This window comes from Oikopleura dioica, chromosome 1, assembly GCF_907165135.1.
Source record: "Oikopleura dioica chromosome 1, OKI2018_I68_1.0, whole genome shotgun sequence".
NCBI lineage: Eukaryota > Metazoa > Chordata > Appendicularia > Copelata > Oikopleuridae > Oikopleura > Oikopleura dioica.
The window spans coordinates 9074281-9097418 of record NC_137291.1 but is presented as its reverse complement, the minus strand read 5'-3'; the positions used below and the strand labels follow the sequence as shown (position 1 = coordinate 9097418).

At 39.7% G+C, this 23138-nt stretch overlaps 4 protein-coding genes and 1 long non-coding RNA gene across 5 annotated transcripts; 1 reads left to right on the top strand and 4 right to left on the bottom strand.

Moving 5' to 3' along the window:
- Positions 1–104: 104 nt before the first annotated feature.
- LOC145695740 (dnaJ homolog subfamily A member 4-like) lies at positions 105–2358 on the bottom strand. The gene is made up of 6 exons (XM_081772754.1): positions 1937–2358; positions 1201–1678; positions 863–1105; positions 688–819; positions 474–638; positions 105–347 (listed from the first exon to the last, which is right to left on the bottom strand). The coding sequence occupies exons 1-6, from the start codon at positions 1994–1996 to the stop codon at positions 208–210; spliced, it is 1218 nt and encodes a 405-aa protein (XP_081628880.1). The 5' UTR covers positions 1997–2358; the 3' UTR covers positions 105–207.
- Positions 2359–3752: 1394 nt separating this feature from the next.
- On the bottom strand, positions 3753–4345 carry LOC145711222 (uncharacterized). The gene is made up of 3 exons (XM_081788952.1): positions 4145–4345; positions 3971–4106; positions 3753–3903 (listed from the first exon to the last, which is right to left on the bottom strand). Exons 1-3 carry the CDS (start codon positions 4312–4314, stop codon positions 3841–3843), a joined length of 369 nt encoding a protein of 122 aa, XP_081645078.1. The 5' UTR covers positions 4315–4345; the 3' UTR covers positions 3753–3840.
- A 2915-nt stretch (positions 4346–7260) lies between these two features.
- Positions 7261–9497, bottom strand: LOC145698737 (uncharacterized). The gene is made up of 4 exons (XM_081775956.1): positions 9296–9497; positions 7816–9254; positions 7557–7776; positions 7261–7518 (listed from the first exon to the last, which is right to left on the bottom strand). The coding sequence occupies exons 1-4, from the start codon at positions 9429–9431 to the stop codon at positions 7307–7309; spliced, it is 2007 nt and encodes a 668-aa protein (XP_081632082.1). The 5' UTR covers positions 9432–9497; the 3' UTR covers positions 7261–7306.
- Positions 9498–14160: 4663 nt separating this feature from the next.
- Positions 14161–17944, bottom strand: LOC145712000 (uncharacterized). The gene is made up of 4 exons (XR_014135206.1): positions 17941–17944; positions 14464–14525; positions 14320–14398; positions 14161–14272 (listed from the first exon to the last, which is right to left on the bottom strand). It is a non-coding gene; the product is annotated as an uncharacterized LOC145712000 (long non-coding RNA).
- A 669-nt stretch (positions 17945–18613) lies between these two features.
- Positions 18614–19368, top strand: LOC145711999 (uncharacterized). The gene is made up of 3 exons (XM_081789686.1): positions 18614–18886; positions 18927–19200; positions 19243–19368. Exons 1-3 carry the CDS (start codon positions 18614–18616, stop codon positions 19320–19322), a joined length of 627 nt encoding a protein of 208 aa, XP_081645812.1. The 3' UTR covers positions 19323–19368.
- The last annotated feature ends 3770 nt before the right edge of the window (positions 19369–23138 follow it).

The window sequence follows — 23138 nt, the reverse complement described above, 5'->3', positions numbered from 1 at the left end:
AATCAACAAGAGGTGTTTTCCCTTTCTATATTTGATCAAGAGACACCTCATCGTTTTTAAGGTATTTTTTATTCTAAATAGACAGGAAAATTTGTAGACGGAAGCTTGGAGCAAATGCTTTTTTTATAAATACGGAACAAAAAGGAACACATAAGCTGAAGAGTTGAATTCAGTTGGAACGCAATGTCCAAAGTACAGAATGTCGCTTTACTGGGTTCGGCATTGGTCGTTTGATAAATTCGGATGACCAGAAGAGTGATCAGAGTCGTCACGGCGTCGTTTCCGGCTACTGTGACGATCCTCGCAGTAGTCTTCCAGAACCATCTCGTGTGTCACCTCTGGGCCAGCTACAAAATACGAAATTAGTCATGCGCGCACCCGGATGGAACGCCTGAGTATAAGACATTCATATTGTTGCGTCAAGTTTATATGAAAATGAGCTCATATGAAATGATATTCCCAAATTTGCTCACCTTGGTCTTCGATAGGAGGTAGCGCGTCTCGGATTCGTTTCCGAATTTGAGGATCTCGGAGCCAGCTGCTGTAGACTTTTTCAACATCAATGTCAATGATAAGATTTCCAAATTCTCCTGGGCAAGATGGGATAGGCATTCCTGCATTGGGGACTACTTTTTGACCTGAAAAAGACTCGGGTTAGAGGACAGTAGCGAAGAGTAAGAATCTCACCATTGTGCTGGACACTTTCTCCGGGTTGCATTAAAATGGCGACATCTTGGCCTGATAGGGTTTTCAGTTTGCGTCGAAAGCCGAGGAGACTTTCCGCCAAACTGATTTGGATTTTCGTTGAAATATTATCACCTAAAATTTTGTTTAGAAAAAGAATAAAGAGATAGGCTCTTACCGTTTCTTTCGAAAACAGGATGCGACTTTTCAGCGAGGATTACAATAACATCTCCCGCGTTTGTTCCCGGAAGATGATCCGCCGCGCCGTTGAATTTGAGCTGCGTTTCTTTCGCGCTTCCAGCAGGAACGACAATATCGAGAACCTTCTTTTCGAAAGTTATTCGCTTTCCCTTGCAACCAGCGCACTTGTCTTTCAAAAGAAAGATGTGTCCCTCGCCGCGGCACTCACTGCAGGGCAGTCCTAAAGAATCCAATTGAGTTTTTTCATTGAAGAGTTGAATTTTCTTTCATTGCAGAAATTCTTCGTTGAAGAATTCATCTTCTTTCTAATCTTACCTGGTCCGAAAAAGGCCTGTCCAAAGCACAGTTGGCATCTAGTTTTAATTCCCGATCCACCGGCTCCATCACAGGTCCAGCAGCAGACTTTCCTTGTGATGACCAGTTTTCTTGCTGTTCCAGCATAGAATTCTTCCAGCGATAGTTTGAGCTCGTGAATAACGTCTTTGCCCTTTTTGAGATGCTTCTTTTGAGGTTGTTTCGGTTCTGTGTAGCCGGCAGTAGATTGGGTTGTAGCAGGGGTGCGCGTCGGGAAAGGCGCGCTTGAGGTAGAAGGGCAGTCAGAATCGCAGTAGCCGGAATCTTCCAGGCCTGCTTCGCCGAACTTGTCGTAGAGGGAACGCTTGCGACCATCAGAGAGCACTTTGTAGGCGTGGTTGATCCGCTTGAAACGCACTTCGCAATCGGCTTTCTTTTCTACCGGGTTCTTGTCCGGATGAGATTCGCGGGCCAGCTTTATGAAGGCTTGCTTTATGTGCTAAAATAATTATTTAGCAGATGGAATATACAGTTTTACAGTCGTAGAGACCAAGAGAAAAAGGTTCCTCGAAACTTCTACAAGAAGAGGTTATGTAACTGCTGTGTTACGTAACGACCGACTATCGGAAAGTTCGAGACAGAGAGATTATCTTTCCAGGTGGATATCCTCCTGAATCCCTCTGTACTGAATCAGATTAAACATAAATTAGCAGGCTCACAGAATTTTATAATCTAACATGAAGAGTAGGTATCCTACCGAGTGGCTAGCGTTTCCAGGAAGCCCAAGAATATCGTATAGTCCCATTTCAAGCGGCATTTTCTCCAGCAGCTCCAATAACTTCTTTCACAAAAGTTTCTCACTGTATCTTCCCGTCAGTTCCGTTGGGCAGTTTCGGTAGTCGAGTCCGTTCGCCAAGGTCCGATGATCCAGCCAGCCGGGGAAGAGATTTTAAATTTTCGTGATTCTCGATTTAGATTTATTTTTTCGTCTCTTGAAATTTTCCTTTTTTTTTAATCAAGGAAATTGTGGGTTGGCTCTGTTTTATTTCTGGCTAGAAGAGTGGCGCAATTGGGCAGACCTGGTTTACCCCCAAGTCGGTCATTTCTTCCCGACTCTTCCAGCTCGGGACGCATCGCCGCGCTGAGAGCGTTCAGCGTTTAGACGAAGCTTCCAGAACTGAGCTTATGTAACGCGCCAGGCTCGCTATTCGCTGAGGCGACCCGCGCAGCGGCGCCTTTCTCGCCCTGGAGGACACGGACTGCTGGAAGAATCGACGTTTGAAAACAGCTGATTTTCATAGTACAGTTAATTATGGAATTTCTGGACATTTTTTGTCCCCCATTCTTCCCGAAAATGTCCAGAAATTTGAGACAGAATTTTGAGAAAAATGTCCCAACAAAATTGCTTAAAAATTTTTCGAGAAAGAAAAATTGACGACTTTTTCCGAAAAAATTACTGAAAATCAATAAAGAAACTCGCTGTAGCCGCCTTTCTTGTTATATCATAAGATTTTCGAAGGAACACAGCTCTTTATAGATGAAATTGGCTTCAATAACTCAAGTTTGACCATAAATTTAGATGTGGAAGATATCTGTTGAGAGAAAATGTCCAGAAATTTGATACACTCTTTCTTTGAGTTTGCCCCCAGAAAACTCCTTAAAATCTGAAAAATGTCCAGAACTTTGATGTCCAGAAATTCCATAAAAAATTGTAATTTACAACCTCCGATGAAAAATAATAAATTCAAGAATAATGAATTCATGTATCTTCGAAACCAATCTATCCGCAAAAAATATACTTTAAATCCCTGGTATATTGAGTTTTTCATGTTTATTTGATTGAGTAAGTCATAATTCAGATTTTGATTCGTAAATTATCAAATTAAAACTAACTGATCATTTCTGAGAATGATATTAACATGTTAGTTTGGAAAAGTCCTCCAACTTCCAGGTTAATAAATATCGATTATGTAACGAGGGCACAACGAAGTCTGTCTCTTTCGAGTTCATTCAAATTTTCTGGGCGTTTCTCGTTCCATTTGCATACTGCAGTTTGCTCATTTTATTCCGATGGATTTACGATCTCGTGGCGTCACATCGAAGATGCTGGTCATACTTGATTGATGAAAATTGGGTGCTTATTCGAGAATAATTTATTGAATAAAAATGACAGCTACCTTCTTCATTGTGCTAGAATGAGCGACAGATAAATGAATCGTAAAATTGACAAAAGAAACTTTCTCGAAAGATCAACTGATTGGTATTGACGGGTCTGTCAGTTTTCGGCCTTCAGTTCAGGACAGTCAGACATTTTCTAGCATAGGAATCATTGGAGACGGTTACTTACAGGATGACTTCTTACAGTAGCTTGTGTAATTTATTGATTTTTATCGTGACTGGGAGTCATTTGGAAACAGGGTGTCATCTTATGTTATTATTGTTCAACCATAAATCATCTTTCAAATTTTGAAATTCAAAATGAATTAATAAATCGAATTTTCATAATCCAACTAAAGCTTTAAATTTTCGAAAAAAAAATTCAATGATGTTTTGGGAATCGAAGTCGATACTGAGTCTTAATTTTATTGGAAGCAAGCAGCATAAATATAGATTTGTGACTTTTAATCGTAAATCAAAGTGACAGATTTGTCGAGAAGGTTTTTACTCTTGGTGCGAGGACAAAATTTTGTTCACATCAATTGTTGCTGCCAATTTCTCGTAGTCCTAAATATGATATTACTGGAAAACTTTTCATTGAAAGTAGAAATAGAAATAAATAATTTCAAGTTACCTCGTTGGTTGGGAGGTCAAAATTGAAGACTTGGTCTTGGGGCTCAGCAGAGTTCAGTGGAGTCTCGGTGGAAGCGTGCTTTAACCGGTCGGCCTCATAGAGATTCGCGAACCTCATCACTTTGAGCGCGAGAAGACTTAAAATTTTAACCTAAAAGAACAGAAAAAGACTTACATGAGAGCGATCACAAGAAGTAGAATGAGTCGCAACCATGTTTTACCGGAGATCTTGTCACTCTCTCCGGAAGTATTAGCAATCAAAAGCTCCTGATCATCGGCTCGTCCTCGTTGTCGATGTTGAGGGATGACCTGGACGACGACGTCTTTTGCGCGTTGGTGTTGCATTCTATAATGAATTTATTGGCTATTTTCTCGATTTCTCTTGGATGTAAATGATGCGTCTAGAGAATTTCTGAACTAAATAACAACCGCAATGAAATGATGAAACCTCGAGCCAAAGCGATAGCATCTCAAATTAGTGTCCTTTTGACTCAGTTCAACTAAGTTTATTCGCATATGTTGAGACAGATATTAATTGAAAGAAAAATCAAGGTCGGTTACAGAGACAGTCGCATTCTTCCTTAGGTCGAAGAACCCATTTGAGTCGCCAGCCGATATCCTCTACAATGTGATCAGACTTGAATCGGATTTTGAGTTTGTCTCCGCAGACTTTTCCAACCCAGCCGCCTTCCGCAACGCATGCGTCGCCGCACATTACAGCCGCCCCGGCAGGTCGAGTTGCAGAGTGATCCATATTTACTAAAGAATGTGAAAAATCGAAGTTTATTTTTAGTCAACCTTGATCAGCATTGATGACATCGTAAATTTCGAGTCGATCATTTCCACAATTCGCTGAAGCTTCGACTCCAAAAGAGCTTTCTAAAAGAACTTCGTAGCAACTACCTTCAGCTCGGACAGTCTCAAACTCATAAGTACAGTCAAAATCGCTAGGATAGTCCACTCCATGCTCTCGCCAAGGAGAGCTCAGTTCACCCATTGCATAGCCGAATTCATTCTCCTAAAAAAGATGAGATGGATCCTGGTACTCTTTTCGCATACATGAACTTGAACAGGAGAATCCGGACAACTGGCAGCGTAGCAATGTCCATCTAGTTCCAAATGATCATCCGGGCAGAAGCATGTTCCAGTAGCAGGAGCACACTCATATCCATTAAAGCAATCGACAGAAGCGCATCGATCGAAAACGCAGTTTCCACCATCGTCCGGTGAATATTGAGGAAAGCATTCGCAAGCTCCAGCAATGCAATGTGAGTTTGGAGGACAGAGAACTGGATCTGGCTCGACAGGCCCGGAAGATCCACCGCTATTGATTTTTAGAGAGACGAGAGCTTTTGAAGGTCGATAGTTGTACGCGGATAAGTAGACGAAGGTGTGGCCGGGGCCGACATTGTGGTTGATCCATTTGTTTATGTCGCTTGACGTTACGTTGAAAGTTTTTTCAAACGCAGCTGGTCCTGGCTGCGGATTAGTTCGATGGTAGAAAAATGTAAGTGGACCGTCAGCTTTAAAGTCATAGTTGTCTTTTCCACTCATCCCAATTTTCAAGATAATTTTTCCCGGATTTCCAGTACTACCTCCGACTTGCGTGTCCCCGCCATTGTTGTTCTCAATATTACCAGTGCAGATCTTGCTGAAAAGATTCTTCTTGATAGGCTCAAAGTCTGCCCATCCATCAAGCATGTTAATGTGATCTCTCGAGGTAGCAATAGCTTCTAACTCAGCGTAATTTGCTCCAGCGACTCCAATTGCAAACGATTGAATATTTCTTGAATCTGCTTTGACCCTGTCAGCAGCTGCCTTCGTCGCTGAAAATGAGCTGCTGGCACCATCAGTAATTGTGACCATAAATTTCACCGATTCTGGTCGATCAGTTCCGTAGTCGGTGAGCGCAGCATCAAGTGCAATAGCAGTATTTGTTCCGCCACCGTTGTAAGGCATGTTTTTTATTTCGTTGATGATATTTTTTGTTTTGAAATCATTTAACGAAAAGTAAAGATAGTTTGAGCTGGAAAACGGTCGAATAGCTATACGAGCGGCATCGTCAGCAAGGTTGCTGTCTTTGGCGTAGTCTTCCAGAAATTCCCTGATAAGTTGAAAGTTTGCAGCTCCTATTGAACCAGACTCATCGACGACGAAAACGATATCCAGGGCTTTTGTCAAGCACTCATTTTCGGTGATCTGGTCGAGCTCGTCCGTTGCGTCCTTGAAGCCGTCAACGGTGTGATGAGTGATCGATTCATAGATAGCAGCTTGTGCATCGATGGAGAAGGGAATCGGAAACTCATTAAGATGCTCAAGGTAAAGAAAAAGCGCAAGCATGGAGTAGGTCGGCACTGTCATTTCATCGTATTCGAGCTTATCCCAGTCGACATTGAATTTGCCTGAGACAGTGCTTTTGAGAGCAACAGTCTTTGTAGTGTTGAATTGCGCTTCGTCTATTGACCAAATCTGCTGGACATGATGATGTTGGACGATACCTTCAGTAGAGATTAAAGAGACAGTCTGTTACGAATCTTACCAAAATTTGTTTCTGCATAAGCATAGCGTAGAAAAAAATCTCGTTCTTCATATTTGCTATTCCAAGAAGATATTTCGCCCCAGACTTTCCCAAAGGTAGCTCTTGTGACATCTTCACCTATAGATCCAGGAGTCATTGTTAGGTCCTTGACTCCTGATGAGCATTCTTGCGCCCAAACAGAAAATGCATGAAGCCAGAATAGGGCCTTAAAATGCGATAAAAATATTAATGGAAAAATCTCTTTTAGATACCTTCATCTTGCTAGATCTAAACTGTTAGACTCAACAATTCTTTTTTCGGCTTCGCTTTATATTCTGAGAAACACACGTATAACAAATATTACAACATTGACAGTGGCGGCTGCATATTTTTACGGGCACAAGAGGCGGATATGAACAATAAAATAATGGCACTCCAGTATCAGAAGGGAAATTCACATGCAGACGGCTCTGAATCAACCAACAGTACCAGTATAAGAGCCCTTGCCTTGAACAATCATGCAATCTGCACATAAAAATTTCATTGTTGAGTATGAAAAATTGCAAGCTGAAAGATTTTTCACACCGAAAATATTAAAATGAAAAATACGGAAGGAAAAAATGACATTTTCCCATCATTCATTGGCCATGAACCACCGGCTAAATTTGGGAGACAAAGCTTCTATAAGAAAAAACTACTATCGTATTTAACTCTGTCAGCAAATTATTGACCTCATAATAAAAAATTATCTATCTGATAGCTTTGCTCACATTTATTCTCATAAATTTATTACTGTATTGACTTGTTAGGAGAACACAGTTATGGTCGGTTACAGAGACAATCACACTCTTCCTTAGGTCGAAGAACCCATTTGAGTCGCCAGCCGATGTCTTCTACAATGTGATCAGACTTGAATCGGATTTTGAGTTTGTCTCCGCAGATTTTTCCAACCCATCCGCCTTCCGCAACGCACGCGTCGCCGCACATTACCGCCGCTCCGGCAGGTCGAGTTGCAGAGTGATCCATATTTACTAAACAAAATAAGAATCGAAAGTCTCTAGTATCATACCTTGATCAGCATTAATGACATCATAAATCTCGAGCCGATCATTTCGACAATTAGCCGAAGCTTCGACTCCAAAAGGATTTTCAAGAAGAACTTCGTAACAGCTTCCTTCAGCGCGGACAGTTTCAAACTCGTAAGTACAGTCGAAGTTGCTCGGGTAGTCATGGCCATGTTCTCGCCAAGGGGAGCTCAGTTCACCCATCGCATAGCCGAATTCATTTTCCTAAAAAATATAGAAGGTTGCTCAAGGCTTTTTTCATACATGAACTTGAACTGCAGTATCTGGGCACGTGGCAGCGTAGCAATTGCCATTAAGTTCCAAATGTCCATCTGGACAAAAACATGTTCCGGTAGCAGGAGCGCATTCATAACCATTGAAGCAATCGACATTGGCGCATCGATCGAAAACGCAATTTCCTCCGACATCAAGTGAATACTGAGGGAAGCATTCGCAAGTTCCGCCAACACAATGAGAGTTTGGGGGACAGAGTACTGGCTCAGGATCAATTGGACCAGATGAACCGCCACTGTTAATCCGTAGAGACACGATTGCCGGATTTATATTGTAATTGTATGCCGAGAGGTAGACGAACTCGTGTCCAGAGCCAACATGATGGTTTATCCATTTGTTCAAGTTTGGCGAGGTAAGATTGAATGTCTTCTCATATGCAGCAGGACTTGGCTGAGGATTACTTCGATGATAAAAGAAGGTCAGTGGACCATTTGCTTTGAAGTCATAGTTGTCTTTTCCGGTCATACCGATCTTTAAGATGATTTTACCGGGATTACCGGCACTTCCACCAACTTGAGTATCACCACCGTTGTTATTTTCAATATTGCCTTCGCAGATCTTACTCATGAGATTATTTTTGATGGCCGAAAAGTCTCCCCATCCAGCAAGGAACATCACGTGCTCTTCAGAAGTTGCTATAGCCTCTAATTCAGTTTCATCTGCTCCAGCAACTCCAATAGCAAAAGATTGAATATTTCTTGGATCTGATTTGACCCTGTCTGCGGCTGCTTTTGTCATCGCGAATGAGTTACTCTCCCCATCTGTAATAGTGACCATGAATTTAACGGATTCTGGTCGATCAGATCCGTAATCTGTGAGAGCAGCATCGAGTGCATCGGCGGTGTTTGTTCCGCCACCATTGTAGGGCATGTTTTGAATCTCGTAAATGATATTCTTCGTTTTGAAATCATTCAATGAAAAGTAAAGATAGTTAGAGCTTGAAAATGGTCTAATGGCGATACGAGCGGCATCGTCAGCAATATTGCTGTCTTTAGCGTAGTCTTCAAGAAAATCCCTTATGAGTTGAAAATTCGCTGTTCCAATTGATCCCGACTCATCGACGACGAAAACTATATCGAGCGCTTTTGTCAAGCATTCATTTTCTGTGATTTGATCGAGCTCCTCTGTCGCATTCTTGAACCCGTCGACAGTATGATGAGTGATATTCTCGTAAATAACGGCTTGTGCATCGATAGAGTAGGGTATAGGAAATTCGTTGAGATGCTCCAAGTAAAGAAAGAGCGCTAGCATGGAATATGTCGGGACGGTCATCTCGTCGTACTCAAGTTGATCCCAGTCGACATTGAATTTGGTTGAAACTGTACTTTTGAGTGAAACTGTCTTTGTAGTGTTGAATTGGGCTTCGTCGATTGACCAGATTTGCTGGACATGATGATGCTGGACAATACCTAAATCAATTGTTTAGAAGCAATGATGATTATTTTTTCACCGAAATTAGTTTCAGCGTAAGCATATCGAAGGAAAAAATCCCGATCCTCGTATTTGTTATTCCAAGTTGAAATTTCGCTCCAAACTTTTCCATAAGTTGCTCGAGTCACATCCTCACCAGTAGATCCTGGGGTCATCGTTAGATCTTTGACCCCTGATGAGCATTGTTGAGCTCCGACAAGCACACCAGCCAGTATGACGAGGATCTTAAAGAAGTTACTATATTTATAAAATAGGTCTCTTTTTATACCTTCATCGTGCTGGATATCAGGAGAAAGTGATTTTTATTTTTTTATTCGGCTTTATATACAGAGATGTAAAACCGATGACAAATATTACAAAATTGACTATGGCGCCTGCATAATTTTATGAGTACTAGACTGTCTTAGGAATAATAAACCAAAAGCCCTCAAGATTTGATAGGGGAATTTACTCACAGAAGGTGTCGAGTTGGAGACAGACGTAGGGGTGTCCTTGTCCTACGCAGCGGAAAGGTCAGCACTCATCTCAAATTGGAGTATGAAAATTTTTATAGCTTAGAAGAGCTTTCCCACAGTATCATGCATAAAAATTTTCGGGGAAATGGGGAAACAATGAATTTTCATCTTGTCCTGCTTATTCAGTAGCTGCCTAAAAGAGACCTAAATACTGCACGAAGATTGCAAAATTATTGTAGGATCATAGGAACGACTTTATTGAATAAGGACGGCAATAAATTAAAATCACTTGAAACGCGGTCTTGGTCGCAACAGCAATGTACTTTATTTTATTTGAAATCCGGTAGATCATTTCCTGACAAGTACTCCTATCTTCTGATCTAACTCTTGCACAACAATGTTGTGGCAACAGGGAAGATTTTCTAAATGAAGTGTAATGTTGAATAGCCAAATTTTATTTGTAGCCACTTAGACATGACCTTGTGGGAGCTACGCCTAGTACTCATGTTAACATTCTACATTTCAAAATTGATAAAAATAGAGCTTTCGCCCGCGTCGATCGAATTCTGCGGACACTTGTCCGACCCACGAAATCATTAAGTATTTGTTTGGTGCTTACACGGTCAGGTTCGTTTGAATTCGCTACTGCTTATCACGAATTAGATGAACATTTTATGTCGGAACCAACATCGAAATCAAGGAAGAGAACTGCTTCTGAGAGACAAAGTTCTAGAAATTTTTATTTCTCATTTCAGTAAGAATATTTTTTCATAAAAATCGCGCTTGTAGTAAACTTGTGAAATTATTCAAATTCTGAGTGGTCGTCGTCAAACTTGGAATAACAAAAAATGCAAAATTTCCAATATTCGTCGGAATTTCTGTCCACGCGCGCCTGTTCTTGCGGCTAACCCCAAAAATCTAACAATCTTATCAGAAAGCTGCTTGTACGCCCGGTACGATTTTTCTTTCTTGCTTAGCTTGTTAAATCCTGTCAAATACTATTTTTACATCATGTCAGATAAGCGTATCGGAGGCGATATGGGAAGGAGGAAAACGATTTTTGTATTATTTAAACAGCGCTGATTTTTGCTTTTCTGGCCAGTTCTTTTTCGAGTTTGAAATTATACATTTGCCAAAAGGGAATTCAACGGAGTACCATTATTTTGATCGGATGTTCAGGACAGCTTATACGCTCGAAAACATTTCTGGGCGTTCCAAGTCGGAAACGCACTTCGCTGACGTTCATAAATAAGCACATACTTTTTCCTTCAATCCCTCTAATCGGACAACTCCAAAATAAACAGTTAGCTGTTCGCTTGAAATGATCCCAAGTACAGTATCGAAACTGCGAGCTTTCATTATTGAAAACCCGGGATTCCAGCTGCTTGTTCTGTTTAACACGAGCTTGTGCAAAATATTTTGACCACAAAGGGTAGTTTGATAAAAGTACTGCTCGGCGTGATAATTTTATAATTGACGTGGCAATTATAAACTGCTTTGAACAGTAATGGTTGGGTGGTAAATCAGCAGTGGTCAAAGGGCCTTTTTACTTCGCCTTCTCATTCTTTTGCTATGAAAATTTAATTTAATACTGAGAATATCCCAAAATGACCAGTATTTCGTTAGAAAAAAAACAACGAATCTCTTTTCGGCCATCTGAAAACCAACGATCCGTTAGGATTCAAGAGATTCAGGAGAGCAAGAAGGTCGTCACGTTCGCAAAACTATAAGTAAATAATTCTTTGGACGCAAGAATCGGATATCTTCTTATTCCGCATGAAAAGCAAGATTACTTGCTTTTTCTTTTGGACTTATCGTTTTTCGATATAATTCTTGTGATAAGCAATTAAAAATCGTTTAGGAAGCAAAAGATCATTTTAAAAGATCAGCAGATATTTTAACTATTCAAAAAGTCCACGTTCTAAAAAAGGATCTTCCGGTGATTGTCAGAACCCGACGGATGATCTTCTTCGTCCCGGGCTAAATGGCTTCCTTGATCAAAATATTTAACCTATTAACATGACGTTGATAAGAAAACGTCGGAAACCAGCTGCCATTCACTGTTTTCTTTCGTTTTTCTTTTCATTTTTTTCTTTTGGAAAAGTAATCTTCGCGGTATATGATGTTTTGGCCAGTAACGCGCTTTGAACCTGTAAGCCGATTTTAAGCGCGATTAGAGATGAAAAGATTATTGATATCAAACGGCGTTTTCTAAACAAGGACACGACAGACTGTTCAAGTTTCAAGTGACGAGGAGACAAACTCTGTCAAACAGATCTTCCTCTTCTACCTAAGTACTACAAGCAACTGATAGAAGATAGCACAGTGCATGCTTCTGAAAGCTACTGTATCTAAGATACATGTATATATATTGGGCAAACTTTCAAGCTTGTTAGCGGTCGACCTCGATCAGTTTACTGTAATCAGTAGATCGTTCAAAATTCGCGGAAGATATTCATTTCTTTAAAATGATTATACTCACCGTTTTGGATCGCTTTCTTAGCGTGACTTTTCGAAGAATGAAAACTGTAGCGAGTTATTTAGACCCCGAACAAAAACCATACCTGAGATGTCTTCAATTATCATTTTAAACCGCTGCCCTTCAATCGTTGGAATTCCACGCTAGAATTGAATAATTCTATTTCAAATTATGAATTTGTAATTTTTTTTCTTTTTCTCACGTAACTTGACATCACTTCTCGTTAAAAAAAGGGCTCCATTACCATAAATTATCACTCACTCTCGCTCAAAAAAAAACACAGCTTTTGCTCCTTTGAAATCAATCTCAATCGCTACTGAGAAACTTCGCAAGGGCTGAAATGAAAACGTGAGAGAAAAATTTCGAGTTCTATGATCGATTCTTGCTTTTGGTCCTTTTCTCATGGAAATTTTGCTGTATCTCTTTTCGTGATCACAGAAATTCCAAAATTCCAAAGCCTAATTGATCGTTCGGGGGGAACTGAGGTCTAAGCTCTAGAAATGGCATAAACTAACACTGCAAAGTCAAGATTCAGAAGTGACTACCAGTAGTCAAAGAACCCGAAATGGCATGTGCTCATTTTCATGTTTTCCGTGTTTTCCGTACACATCAGTAACGATAAATTTATTCAATAAATCAATCAGAAAAATTTGAAATATGATCTTGGACGCGTCTAAATTTAAACTCGATTATATTAGATACTCCTTACTTTCCACTTTCACTGGAATATTTATGTCCCAAGCAGTCCTCCCTTCCTCTCCAGTCCAGTCTAAGTTCTTATACACAAAAACTACCGAAGAAAAATACAACTTTTTCTTGTTCCTGTTATTTTGAACTAAAACGAAGTGTTTTTCAAATGAAGATCCTGAAGTTTGATAACAAGCCCTTTAATTTCTCTTACAGATATTTTGCTGACAAACATTTGTGAGAATTAAATTATTGATTTCTTTATTTGAAATCAAGATTCTTCGGCATCGCATTTTTCTGAGAGAAAAACTATTTGCCCGCCGAGTTACGGTCTAATACGATGAATTGAGCAGCGATCTTCAACCTCGAGGTCTATTTGCTTTTTCAGGCTAATCTGCGCAATCTTCTGGGGCCACTTGGAATCGAGTCTCTTCAAGTCGAGCTCTTTTCGATGAAGCCACCGCAAGACGTGATGAGTCCTCCACGTTCAAAATAAAGTTTTAATCCAGTTTATCCTCGCTTCTGTTTTTAGGTTATTTTTTCTCGCAAACAATATAAATTTAATATATATATATACCTTTAGTCTTTAATTGATATAAAATGTATGACATATCTGAATATTTCACTTAAGAGGTTAGAAGAAAAAATGCAACGATCGTAAAAACTCAGAAAATAGCTAGTCACCAAAGTGAACAAGAAAAAGTCAATTGTAAAAAAATTGATTTATACGCGCTCTTACTACTTACATTACTTTTTATTATTATTTGCGCATCAAAGGCTTTGATTCAAAGCAAAAGAAGAGAATTTTCACATTCCGTTAAAGAGATTTCAAAGATACTTTTCTACAGCGAGAAATGTCAAAACTTTGTGAGAAAATACCCGCTCCAAACTTCAAACCATTTGATAGAAGTGGACGCACGAAAGATGCTACTGAAATTATCAGCTCAAATGATAGCTTAGCCTCTACGGAACCCATTTCGGTTGGATCCTATTTTATTCTACCACATGAGGGTCTTGAATCTTTACAAGAAAGGAAGACTATCCAAGACACAAATAAAGAAATTGCCGAAGAAATTAATCAGAAAGAAATAACGAATTTCAATGATAAAATGCATTCCCAAGACAGTGGCAACTTCGATCAAACAGGTGAAATGTCTACCAAAAAACGTGAAGATGAAAAGAACGGAAAATGCGTGATTCTGTGATCATAAAAAATAAATAATTTTGAAGCACATCGTAAAGAATCAAAGTTCTAAAAGAATCTATTTATTAAAAAATCCACTTTAATTCAGCATGAATCGTAGTAAAAACAAGCTGGAAGTGAGTGGTAGCGCAGCTGAAAGCATTTCATTGTTGCAGCGATCTCCTTGACTTGCTAAAACGAAAACTTAGCAAACAAAGACATTTTACCGTTCTCGTTACTTGTGTTACAGCAAGAAACAGTGCCCGGCGGAGCAAGAGTTGTTCCGGGATCACAAATGTTTTGCTCCTCGCAGCCGCGCTTAAAAAAATATACAAATTCGAAAACTGTGTAACAAGTTCTGGCTTCTATTGTAGAAGACTTACAAAAACCACATTCGTTTCGTTAACATTCGGCTGTCGAATAGTCACGCAAAGAACCGAGGTATCTTCTCAAAGGGCTTTTCTGTTGTTTTGTGGAATTGCTTAGTAAAAAGCAATTTTTAGCAAATTGCACGAGTAATTGGCAATAATTCCGAAATTAGTACTGAGTTGCAGAGCCTTGACTGAACAGGTTTCGGTTGCCCGCCGATCGCATGAAGAACCAGGTGTGGTCTCGTTACAGCTTTATCCTTGTTTTCAACACAGTTTTAAATTTGGCGAAACTACGCTTTGCCGCGAAAAAGAAATCTTTATCAGCTTAGGTGTATTTAAAAATATCCTGAAACAAACTTGCCCAAAAGCCGTCGCCAGCAAAACTCCTAGAATTTTCATACTCTCGATTTTTTGCGAATTTGAAGCAAAAGATAGATATCAGAGAGAAAGAGAGACAGAAAGAGAGCGAAATGACAAAAGCTGGGTTTAAATTTATTTGAATTTGATTAACTTTTGTTTGAGAAATTCCCAGACTTTCAGAAAGTCAAGCTTTTTCTTTCCTACTGAATGCAACCTCAATTATGAATTTCTTCAAAGAGTTGCTGCTTCCGCAAAATTGCGACCGCAGTTCTGAGTTCATAACTGGCGGTTTCCCCAAAGAAAAAAACAAATCCCTTACGTAAAATTTTCCGCTTTTTTTCTAAATCACAGTGTGGCAGGTGGGCTGACCGCTATTCCATAAAATGCGACTCTAGCTTACCAAAACGGGCATCGCTCGTGGCCGCAATTGCGAGGCATATTACGGTCTACAACACGTGAAGGTTTTTACGTGTCTACCGATTTCGCCTAGAAAAGTTCTCCATAAATAACCTTTTTTGCGAAAACTGAGATTCTTGGAATTAGAAAAGGTGAGCAGTTTCAAGAATGTAAAAGCAAAATGACCAGCTAGGTGTATTTTTGGAAGTTGTGCAAAAGCCGTGATGACTTTCGCCTGTCAAGAGGGATATTTCGCGACGTTTACTTTTTGGTTTATCGCCTCTCACTTTCAAGAGGAAGCGTACTTGCTTCTCAAAACCTTTTCCCGTGCAAGACAAACAGCAGCCGGCCTTCAAGACGAGACTCTTACGACATTTTTGCGATTAGAACGATTAAAATCTTTTTGAAAAGTGAAAACGTGAAAAACACGGATTCTGATAGGCTGAGTACATTTAGAACAGCGCCACCTTCTGTGTCTGATATTTTCGATTCTTAGTGGTCGTTTGAAATGCCCTTCCTAGAGTTAAACCGCGAAATGAAAGAAATAATATAGTCTTCAGATATACGGGAAGAAGCAAAAGTCTTGTTAAAAGGCCATCCCATTGGTCATCTTGTCTTAAGGGACCCCTGGAAGCAGCGCCGAGCTCAACTTCACGCGCTCACGGTTCTTGTTCGGATAAAGATTTTTACAAGTTTCCTTTTGCAAATCGTATCTGCAATTCATCAGCTTTCTTTTCCAATTTTCAGTTTTTCCCTATCATAAGAAATCAATGAGATAGGGAGAGAAAGAGAAATTAAACTTCAAATGGCATCAAGTCTCGTTATTTTTATCTTATTTTCATGAAACCTGCACCATTGAAAAGCCCATTAAATTCTGCACAGATCTTACCTAATCCGCAAAGCTCAAAGTTAACAAATCGCCCAGGAAGCGCTGATTAAAAGAGGAACTTAGCGCGCTCAGCTCGGTTGGACGCTCCGATGCAGCTATTTTGGGCTCCCGGGACATGATTCCCGCTGGGCGCGCGCTAAGGTATCTTATTTATTTGACCTTTATCGTAATTAGGAACTGTTTCCCTTTGCGGATTAGGTAAGATCTGTGCAGAATTTAATGGGCTTTTCAATGGTGCAGGTTTCATGAAAATAAGATAAAAATAACGAGACTTGATGCCATTTGAAGTTTAATTTCTCTTTCTCTCCCTATCTCATTGATTTCTTATGATAGGGAAAAACTGAAAATTGGAAAAGAAAGCTGATGAATTGCAGATACGATTTGCAAAAGGAAACTTGTAAAAATCTTTATCCGAACAAGAACCGTGAGCGCGTGAAGTTGAGCTCGGCGCTGCTTCCAGGGGTCCCTTAAACAAAGTACAAAGTAAACTCAGAGACTCTCGACACGGTTTCTGGTTCTTTTTTTATCCTATTCTTGGGAACGTAGACCTATGATTTATTCAGTACAAAAATTTGAATTCCATCGAACACACGAAAAATTACGTACCGCGAGTAACTTGATCATTCAACTGGAAAATCGAATGGGATTGGAACTGGCAGGCCAAAATCACACGTGTCGGAGGCACTGAGGTTGATTTTACGAATTTTCACTACACTCGATTTTACAATTTGCAAAGAGCAAATTGGAGGCCCCAATCTTTCCTACTAGACTAGGTACCAAAAAGGCAACACGAATGCAATTATGTTCTGGCGGTTGATGGGTCGTTTGAATGATTCGTTTTTTTCATGGATCTTTTTTTTTTCTTTGAAAGAGAAGGAAAAAAAATTCGTTTAATTGAATCCCGCGCATGAAGCGCTTAGACGAAATTTAAACTGAACGAACGCTTCTCGGAGAAAATCAAATTCATATTCGTCGTTTTCTGTCGAGTCACCGATTTCGGAAATGTTTTCACCAAAAGCGGATATCTAAAAGGAAAGATTTAAGAAACCCGAGGCGTATCTAGAACACCTGTCTCAGCGGGGTATAATCAGATTGACAGCTTGAATTCAATTTCTACTCGAGCTTGAGTTTTGAAGCTTTCTTTTCGGAATTTCGGACCCGGAAATTCGGAAGCTCCAAAAAAGTGGACTTTACAAAGAGTCAACAGGATGTACTTAAATTTCTCCCTCTTGATTTTGTATTCGCTTCGCATTCTCGCTCCAACTCAGAGTAGAATTCCGTAAACGACTGTAATTCGCACTGTTTTCCTGCAATTTTCGGAATCGTAAGAAAAGTGCGAGTGTTCAGAGAGCAAGCGCGAGTAGGAAAGCTTGATTACCGCTTCGGCTGATCCTGAAAGACGAAGAAAAACAAGATTGGGAATGGCGAGTAAACAACGTTGTTTCAAAACGACTCTGTCTCGAGCTTTCAAAGATCCTGTGCCGCTAGATAAGCCGACCGCTTGATGATGCGTTTTTCCGAGCAAGAGACTTTCTAGCTTTACTGCTATCAGACGTTTTCTTTTTCAGAAGATTGGCACCTCACTTTGTTGAGACAAATTTAAGCAAGCCAAGAAGTGCCAGTTCGTTCGCAGCTCGTTTCTAGTGCAGTAGAGGTGGAGTCGCACCAAGGAGCTAATCGACTTGTTCATCAATCCCGAAACTGCCCTGGGCAAGTCCGAAATTCTTCACCTTAATGAAGTCCTTCCCAAGAGCCTCGTGTTTTTAGGTTTAACTTGTTGTACATTGGACGAAGCGATACTACTTGAATTCTTACTTGTATTCCTGAAATTGCATACGACGCACCCATGCTTGGGCAAATAAAAGCTCAGCTATAGAAAAATCTGAAATCCCCCTAAACGAAAGCCCTTTTCCAAGAGCTCGTGTGTTCAGGTTTAATTTGACGGTTTGTTTACTTAAAACCACTCAATTTTTAAGTAATTTGCGAAGATCGCAGGAACCCAGATTTGCATTGAACGGAATGTTTATCATTAGACAAAGTACGAGTCGACTGTATCTGATCAAAATTAGCATACTTTTATGACTTGAGGATTTCTCAAACAAGATCAGCAAAAACAGAATAACGTGAAAACTAGAAGCATGGTGTCTTCTCATTAATCTTGAGTAGACTTAGTTGTTAATCAGTTCGGGGTTTATTGACGGTGAAACCGGTATCGCTTTTCGTTCTTTCATTTGAAATTGGACAGTTTAGAACACCTCATCGTATTTTGCCACAAGCGTTCAAAGTATGTTTTACACAACTGAAAAGTATTTTTGGAACCAAATCCAATTTTTGAAATTGTTAAATGTTCAAATTAGCATTTTCAGCATTCAATATAATTAAAGAAATTTTAATTTAGACAAAAAAAAAACAAAGATTTTCCATGATGGATGGTCTTGCTTCTGGCATTCTATCATTGAAACACGGACAGTGAAGCAATTCCAAATATCACGTGGTTTTATTATTGTGTAGTAAGAGATGGCTGACGATTCCTCAACAACAGTCAGTGAGAGCACCCTGGGTGATTGGAGAGCAATAGATTTGAACGAATATGATGCAAAGCAAAACGAAAACCCAACACAGAGTCAAATCAATCGGGCAAATGCTCGAATCTATGAACTAGAAAAGGTTGTTTACCCTCTTCGGCATGGTTTCAATCAACAGACGGAGCAAATTCGAAATCTGAAAATCGAGAACCAGCAACTAAAATCGGAAATAAACGAACTAACTAAATCATTACAGTCTATGAATGTATGTAAGAACCTGTTATATTTTTTCATGAGTTTTCAAGGCCGGACCCTCTAAAAGAAACATAAGAATTGAAAGAAAGAAGCCAGAGATACTGAAGAAGCGTCCAGCACCAGAAGTTCCCAAGCGCCCTAAACCAGAAATTCCAAAACGTCCGAAACTCCGTGTACCCGAAATTCCAGAAACCCAAAAACTAACTGCACATCCATCCAAAAATTTAATCCGATCACAGTCAAGCATTGGTGCTCTTCTGCACAAAGAAGAGCTAAAGAAGAATATAGAAAGATTTCAGAAAGGTGGCAACATAAGAGAAACTGGTAATGATTTTTATCAAATATAATTTAACAACTAGAAAATAGCTCCGAAAGAAGAAATTGTTCGCAGCACTTCTTCATTCCGTTCAGCGCGAACCTTCTGGGAAGAAAATCAGAAGAAGTAGAAGATATAAATTTGACTATTGCCACGAATATTACAATAAATCCGAAAAGTCGTAAGCCGAAGATTCCCAAGTGCGGAAAATTCCGCCTTTAAAAAGTATGCGCATCAAAATTCAAAGTTGTACCTCAGGAAGCAATAAAGGAGCAACTCGAAACTTTTGTCAGCAGAAATGCACAAAACAAGCAGGTGCAGTATGTAATGCAAGGTTTAGAAAATCAACAAATTATAATTCTCTGCTGTAAGTCAAGTACGGTTCTTTCGAACAAGAACGTGATTGATTCTAGTGCAGATGCGGCGTGTGAAACAATTTTCTTGTCATTGGCTTCCGAAGAATGACTCGCTACCCCACCATCATTTAGTTGATCAGACAATTAGTGTCTCTCTGAAAAAAAGATGCATTATTTCAATCATACTCTGAAATGACTTGAACGCGGAATTCCGAGTTCAGAAGAAAAGGAGCACATTTGTAACTTTGTACCCCTTCTTTTGCCCTGTTTAGCCGATTTGAGCTTTTTCCCGTTTTACCAACCGGTTGTGTAATTCAACAAGCAAGTGCTTATTGCAATGATCCGCCAAAAATATGTTCAAGTGTTGAGCGACGTGGTTCAAGTGCAAAGTTTCAGAGAAAGTCGACTTTCGAACGACTACTCTGTTCGTCAATTATCTGACACTCCTTCTTATCCAGGCCAGATGGGTTTTCATGAACACTTTTGTCATTTTATTAATATTTCAACGAAGTTGAAGACCTTTAACTCGACAAATAAGACATCAAAAAAGCTGATTTTTTTATTTTTTTTCACGTATAATCAAATTAAATTCCCCTTTTTTCTTTCTTCATCACGTGTGAAGACGCCTTAAAACTCTGAGTCTCTCTAAATCCAACTGCGGTCACTAACTCCGAGTCCAATCCAAATTGCGACCGAAACTTCTGTCGCTGGGCGCAAAATCAAATATCACGCTACGTAATGATTCCCGATCTTAACATGGGCAAGATATGTTCTGAATTTCACACATGGGATTAACGAATATCCGGGCCGGATAATCCGGCTTTTTGAAATCCTTCTTTTGAATATTTTTTCAGAGCTAGTCCACTGCCGCTGAATTTATCAGACTCTTCGATTTAGATTAGTATGGTATCTAAGTTGGTGTAGAATCAAATAGTTCCATCTAAACCAGATTAATAACGCCTCAATTACGGATGGGTTGGAAAATAATCGTAATTAATACCGGTGAAACAATGTTAATTCCTCGAAATGTCAAGTGCGTTGTTCGTACAGTCGCTTTCTGGTAAAACTGTATTCCAGCTTTTGAAACACTTGTTTAATCAAGTTTTGCGTAATTTATGCACAACCCGCGTCCAGTTTCTATCAGCTGCTGCATAAATGTAAATGGATCAAAAGCTTTTTAGAATATTTCGATTTCCGAGAATGCTTTGTTTGTTAAAATAAAACATCTATTAATTCATGTCGAGTGCATTTGGAAACGAAGTAGCTCACGATAATTGCTTTACAAAATTATCCGTAAACAGTGTAGTTCTAAATCTTCAAACGACAAGTGTTACATACTTAAATATTTTTGGCTTAAACTCATTAATTAATAATATTTACCAGAGCTTAGCAGTGTTAAATCAATCAAGTTAAACAGAAGGTAATTATTCCCTAATGTGTTTATCTACCAATCAATCAAGCTTGCCGCTGGGAAGAAATTAATTGAAAATTCTTGAATACAAATCACCAGTACTACAGTTTAGCCGTGGGGGGGGAGTAATATTCTTGAGACGTAAGAAACATGTGCCGCGGTGAGTTAAACTTGGTATTGATCTTGACGACCACAGGATCAGCCGAAATGTCACACGGAGATGTCAGCGTTGATGTTTCTGCACATCATTTATCGTTCATTTCATTCAATTAGTGGCTTTATAAAATTTGTAGTGTTGAATAATATTAACCTTTTTTGACACCAGCTTCTCGTGAATAGGTTCAAGTGAGTGACAAAGTACTACAGAGCATCGTGTTTTCTGAGAGCTTGTTATTCAGAATACTCGCCTCGGTTGGGGTATTTTATCACGTGACAACGCGGCACGAATTGTCTCAAGAATTGCGAAAACCCTTGTAAGTCGTGTTTTTTTGTCCACCTTTTTCAGAAGAATTCAGCGCTGATTTGAAGTAAACACGCATTCTTTAACCTAAGTAAGCATCACTCAAAACTTGATGATAACAAATAAGCAGCAACTTTGGACTCCTTCGAGGCGAAAGTGTTTCACGGAACGCTTCTCGCGCCCAAGTTTTCTGTTGCGGCTTATCCTTGGCTTTCTCGTGTTTCAGCTGAGCGGATTTAAGCGGCGCCGAGAGCCCCTCCTTTTTGCATTTTGCATTTTCGCTTCTTTTGGGTTGAGTTGTTACTCTCCCTTCTTCTTTAGATTCAAGTTAGCTTGAGTGCCGCTATTATTACGCGCTTGAATAATGTTGTATTTAGAAATTCGACAATTTATTTTTGTCATCAACTTATTATTCCTAAAAATCACTCTGTTGAGTTACCTACGTTTTCAAGATCCTTGCAATTGATAAGCTATCGACATCCTCAAAACAGCATCTAAAACTGGACTTAGTAAAATCTCAAGCACCAACAGCGATTGTCAAGAAAAAGATCAAAAGTACCACGTGCAGAGAAGAGCCTCTTTAGCTTCGACTAGAAAAAAACCGCATGCCGGTACTTGGTTCAAGAGACCTGTGTGTCCACAACTAACCCAGCTTGACCTCATACTTCTTTGATAAAATAAAAGGGCCGGCAATATATTTTTTTCTTTATTAAAAATGCTTCACTTTATCTTTTGTCTGAAGACTCTGCTCGGAACAAGATGAGTTACATCACCTTTTTACAAACCAATTTGCATAAGTTGGTGAAGCTCCCACTTCGCACAGACCGACGAACACCGCCGCGAAAGTTATCGACCACACCCTTCATTTTTGCGCAAATTTTTCACGTGGAAATGAACTCAATTTTTGGAAAGTCTTCTGAGAATCTTCGATCCCATCATTCACTTCTCAAGGATAAGAAAGCATCTTTTTATAGTTCTGTAAGTAGAGGACTATTGCTGGATTAAGGGAACATGGACGAGGGTGCCTTTAGCCCTGCTCTGTTTGGTCTGAGAGGTGCTTACTGAAAACATCGTGAACCTCAACAGTAGCGATTACGGGAAGATTTAGCGACGGAGCGAGGTCGAATTAAAGACCGCTATTAGCTGGGCTAAATGATCAACCAAGGAACACATAACTGCCCCTAGAATCGAAGAGCGAAAATTGCAGACGACTTTTGGATTCGATGATTTTTCATTTAAAAAAAAAATACATCGAACTCAGATTAATTCGGAACTCGTGATCAGCCTTTGCATGAAAACACTTTTCGCTCAGCTCTGTTTTCAAAACATATTTACATTGAAAACAGAAAGGCTGCGACCCTGAATACACGTCAGTTCTTCATCAGATCTCGTAACTTCAGGAGAATGAACTTTTTAAGAAGAAAAGAATTTAGCTAAATCGATAATTTTGAACCCACAATAACGATATCTGGTCACATTCAAGTGGAGAGACTTTTGGTGAGACATTTTTGAGAAGTGAACTGGATTGTCTCATTCTCCGCGGCCGCTAGAATTAGAATTGTGCTCGTGCAAAGGGTCGGTTAGCGGTTTCCCACGCACTCGAACTTGAGAGACACTACTCCAATTGTTTCAAGCCCACTCACTTTCGTCGTTTCCATCTACTATTGCTTTGCATAACCTCTCAAATTATGACACAGTTGCCAGCATAATGCGAAGCGC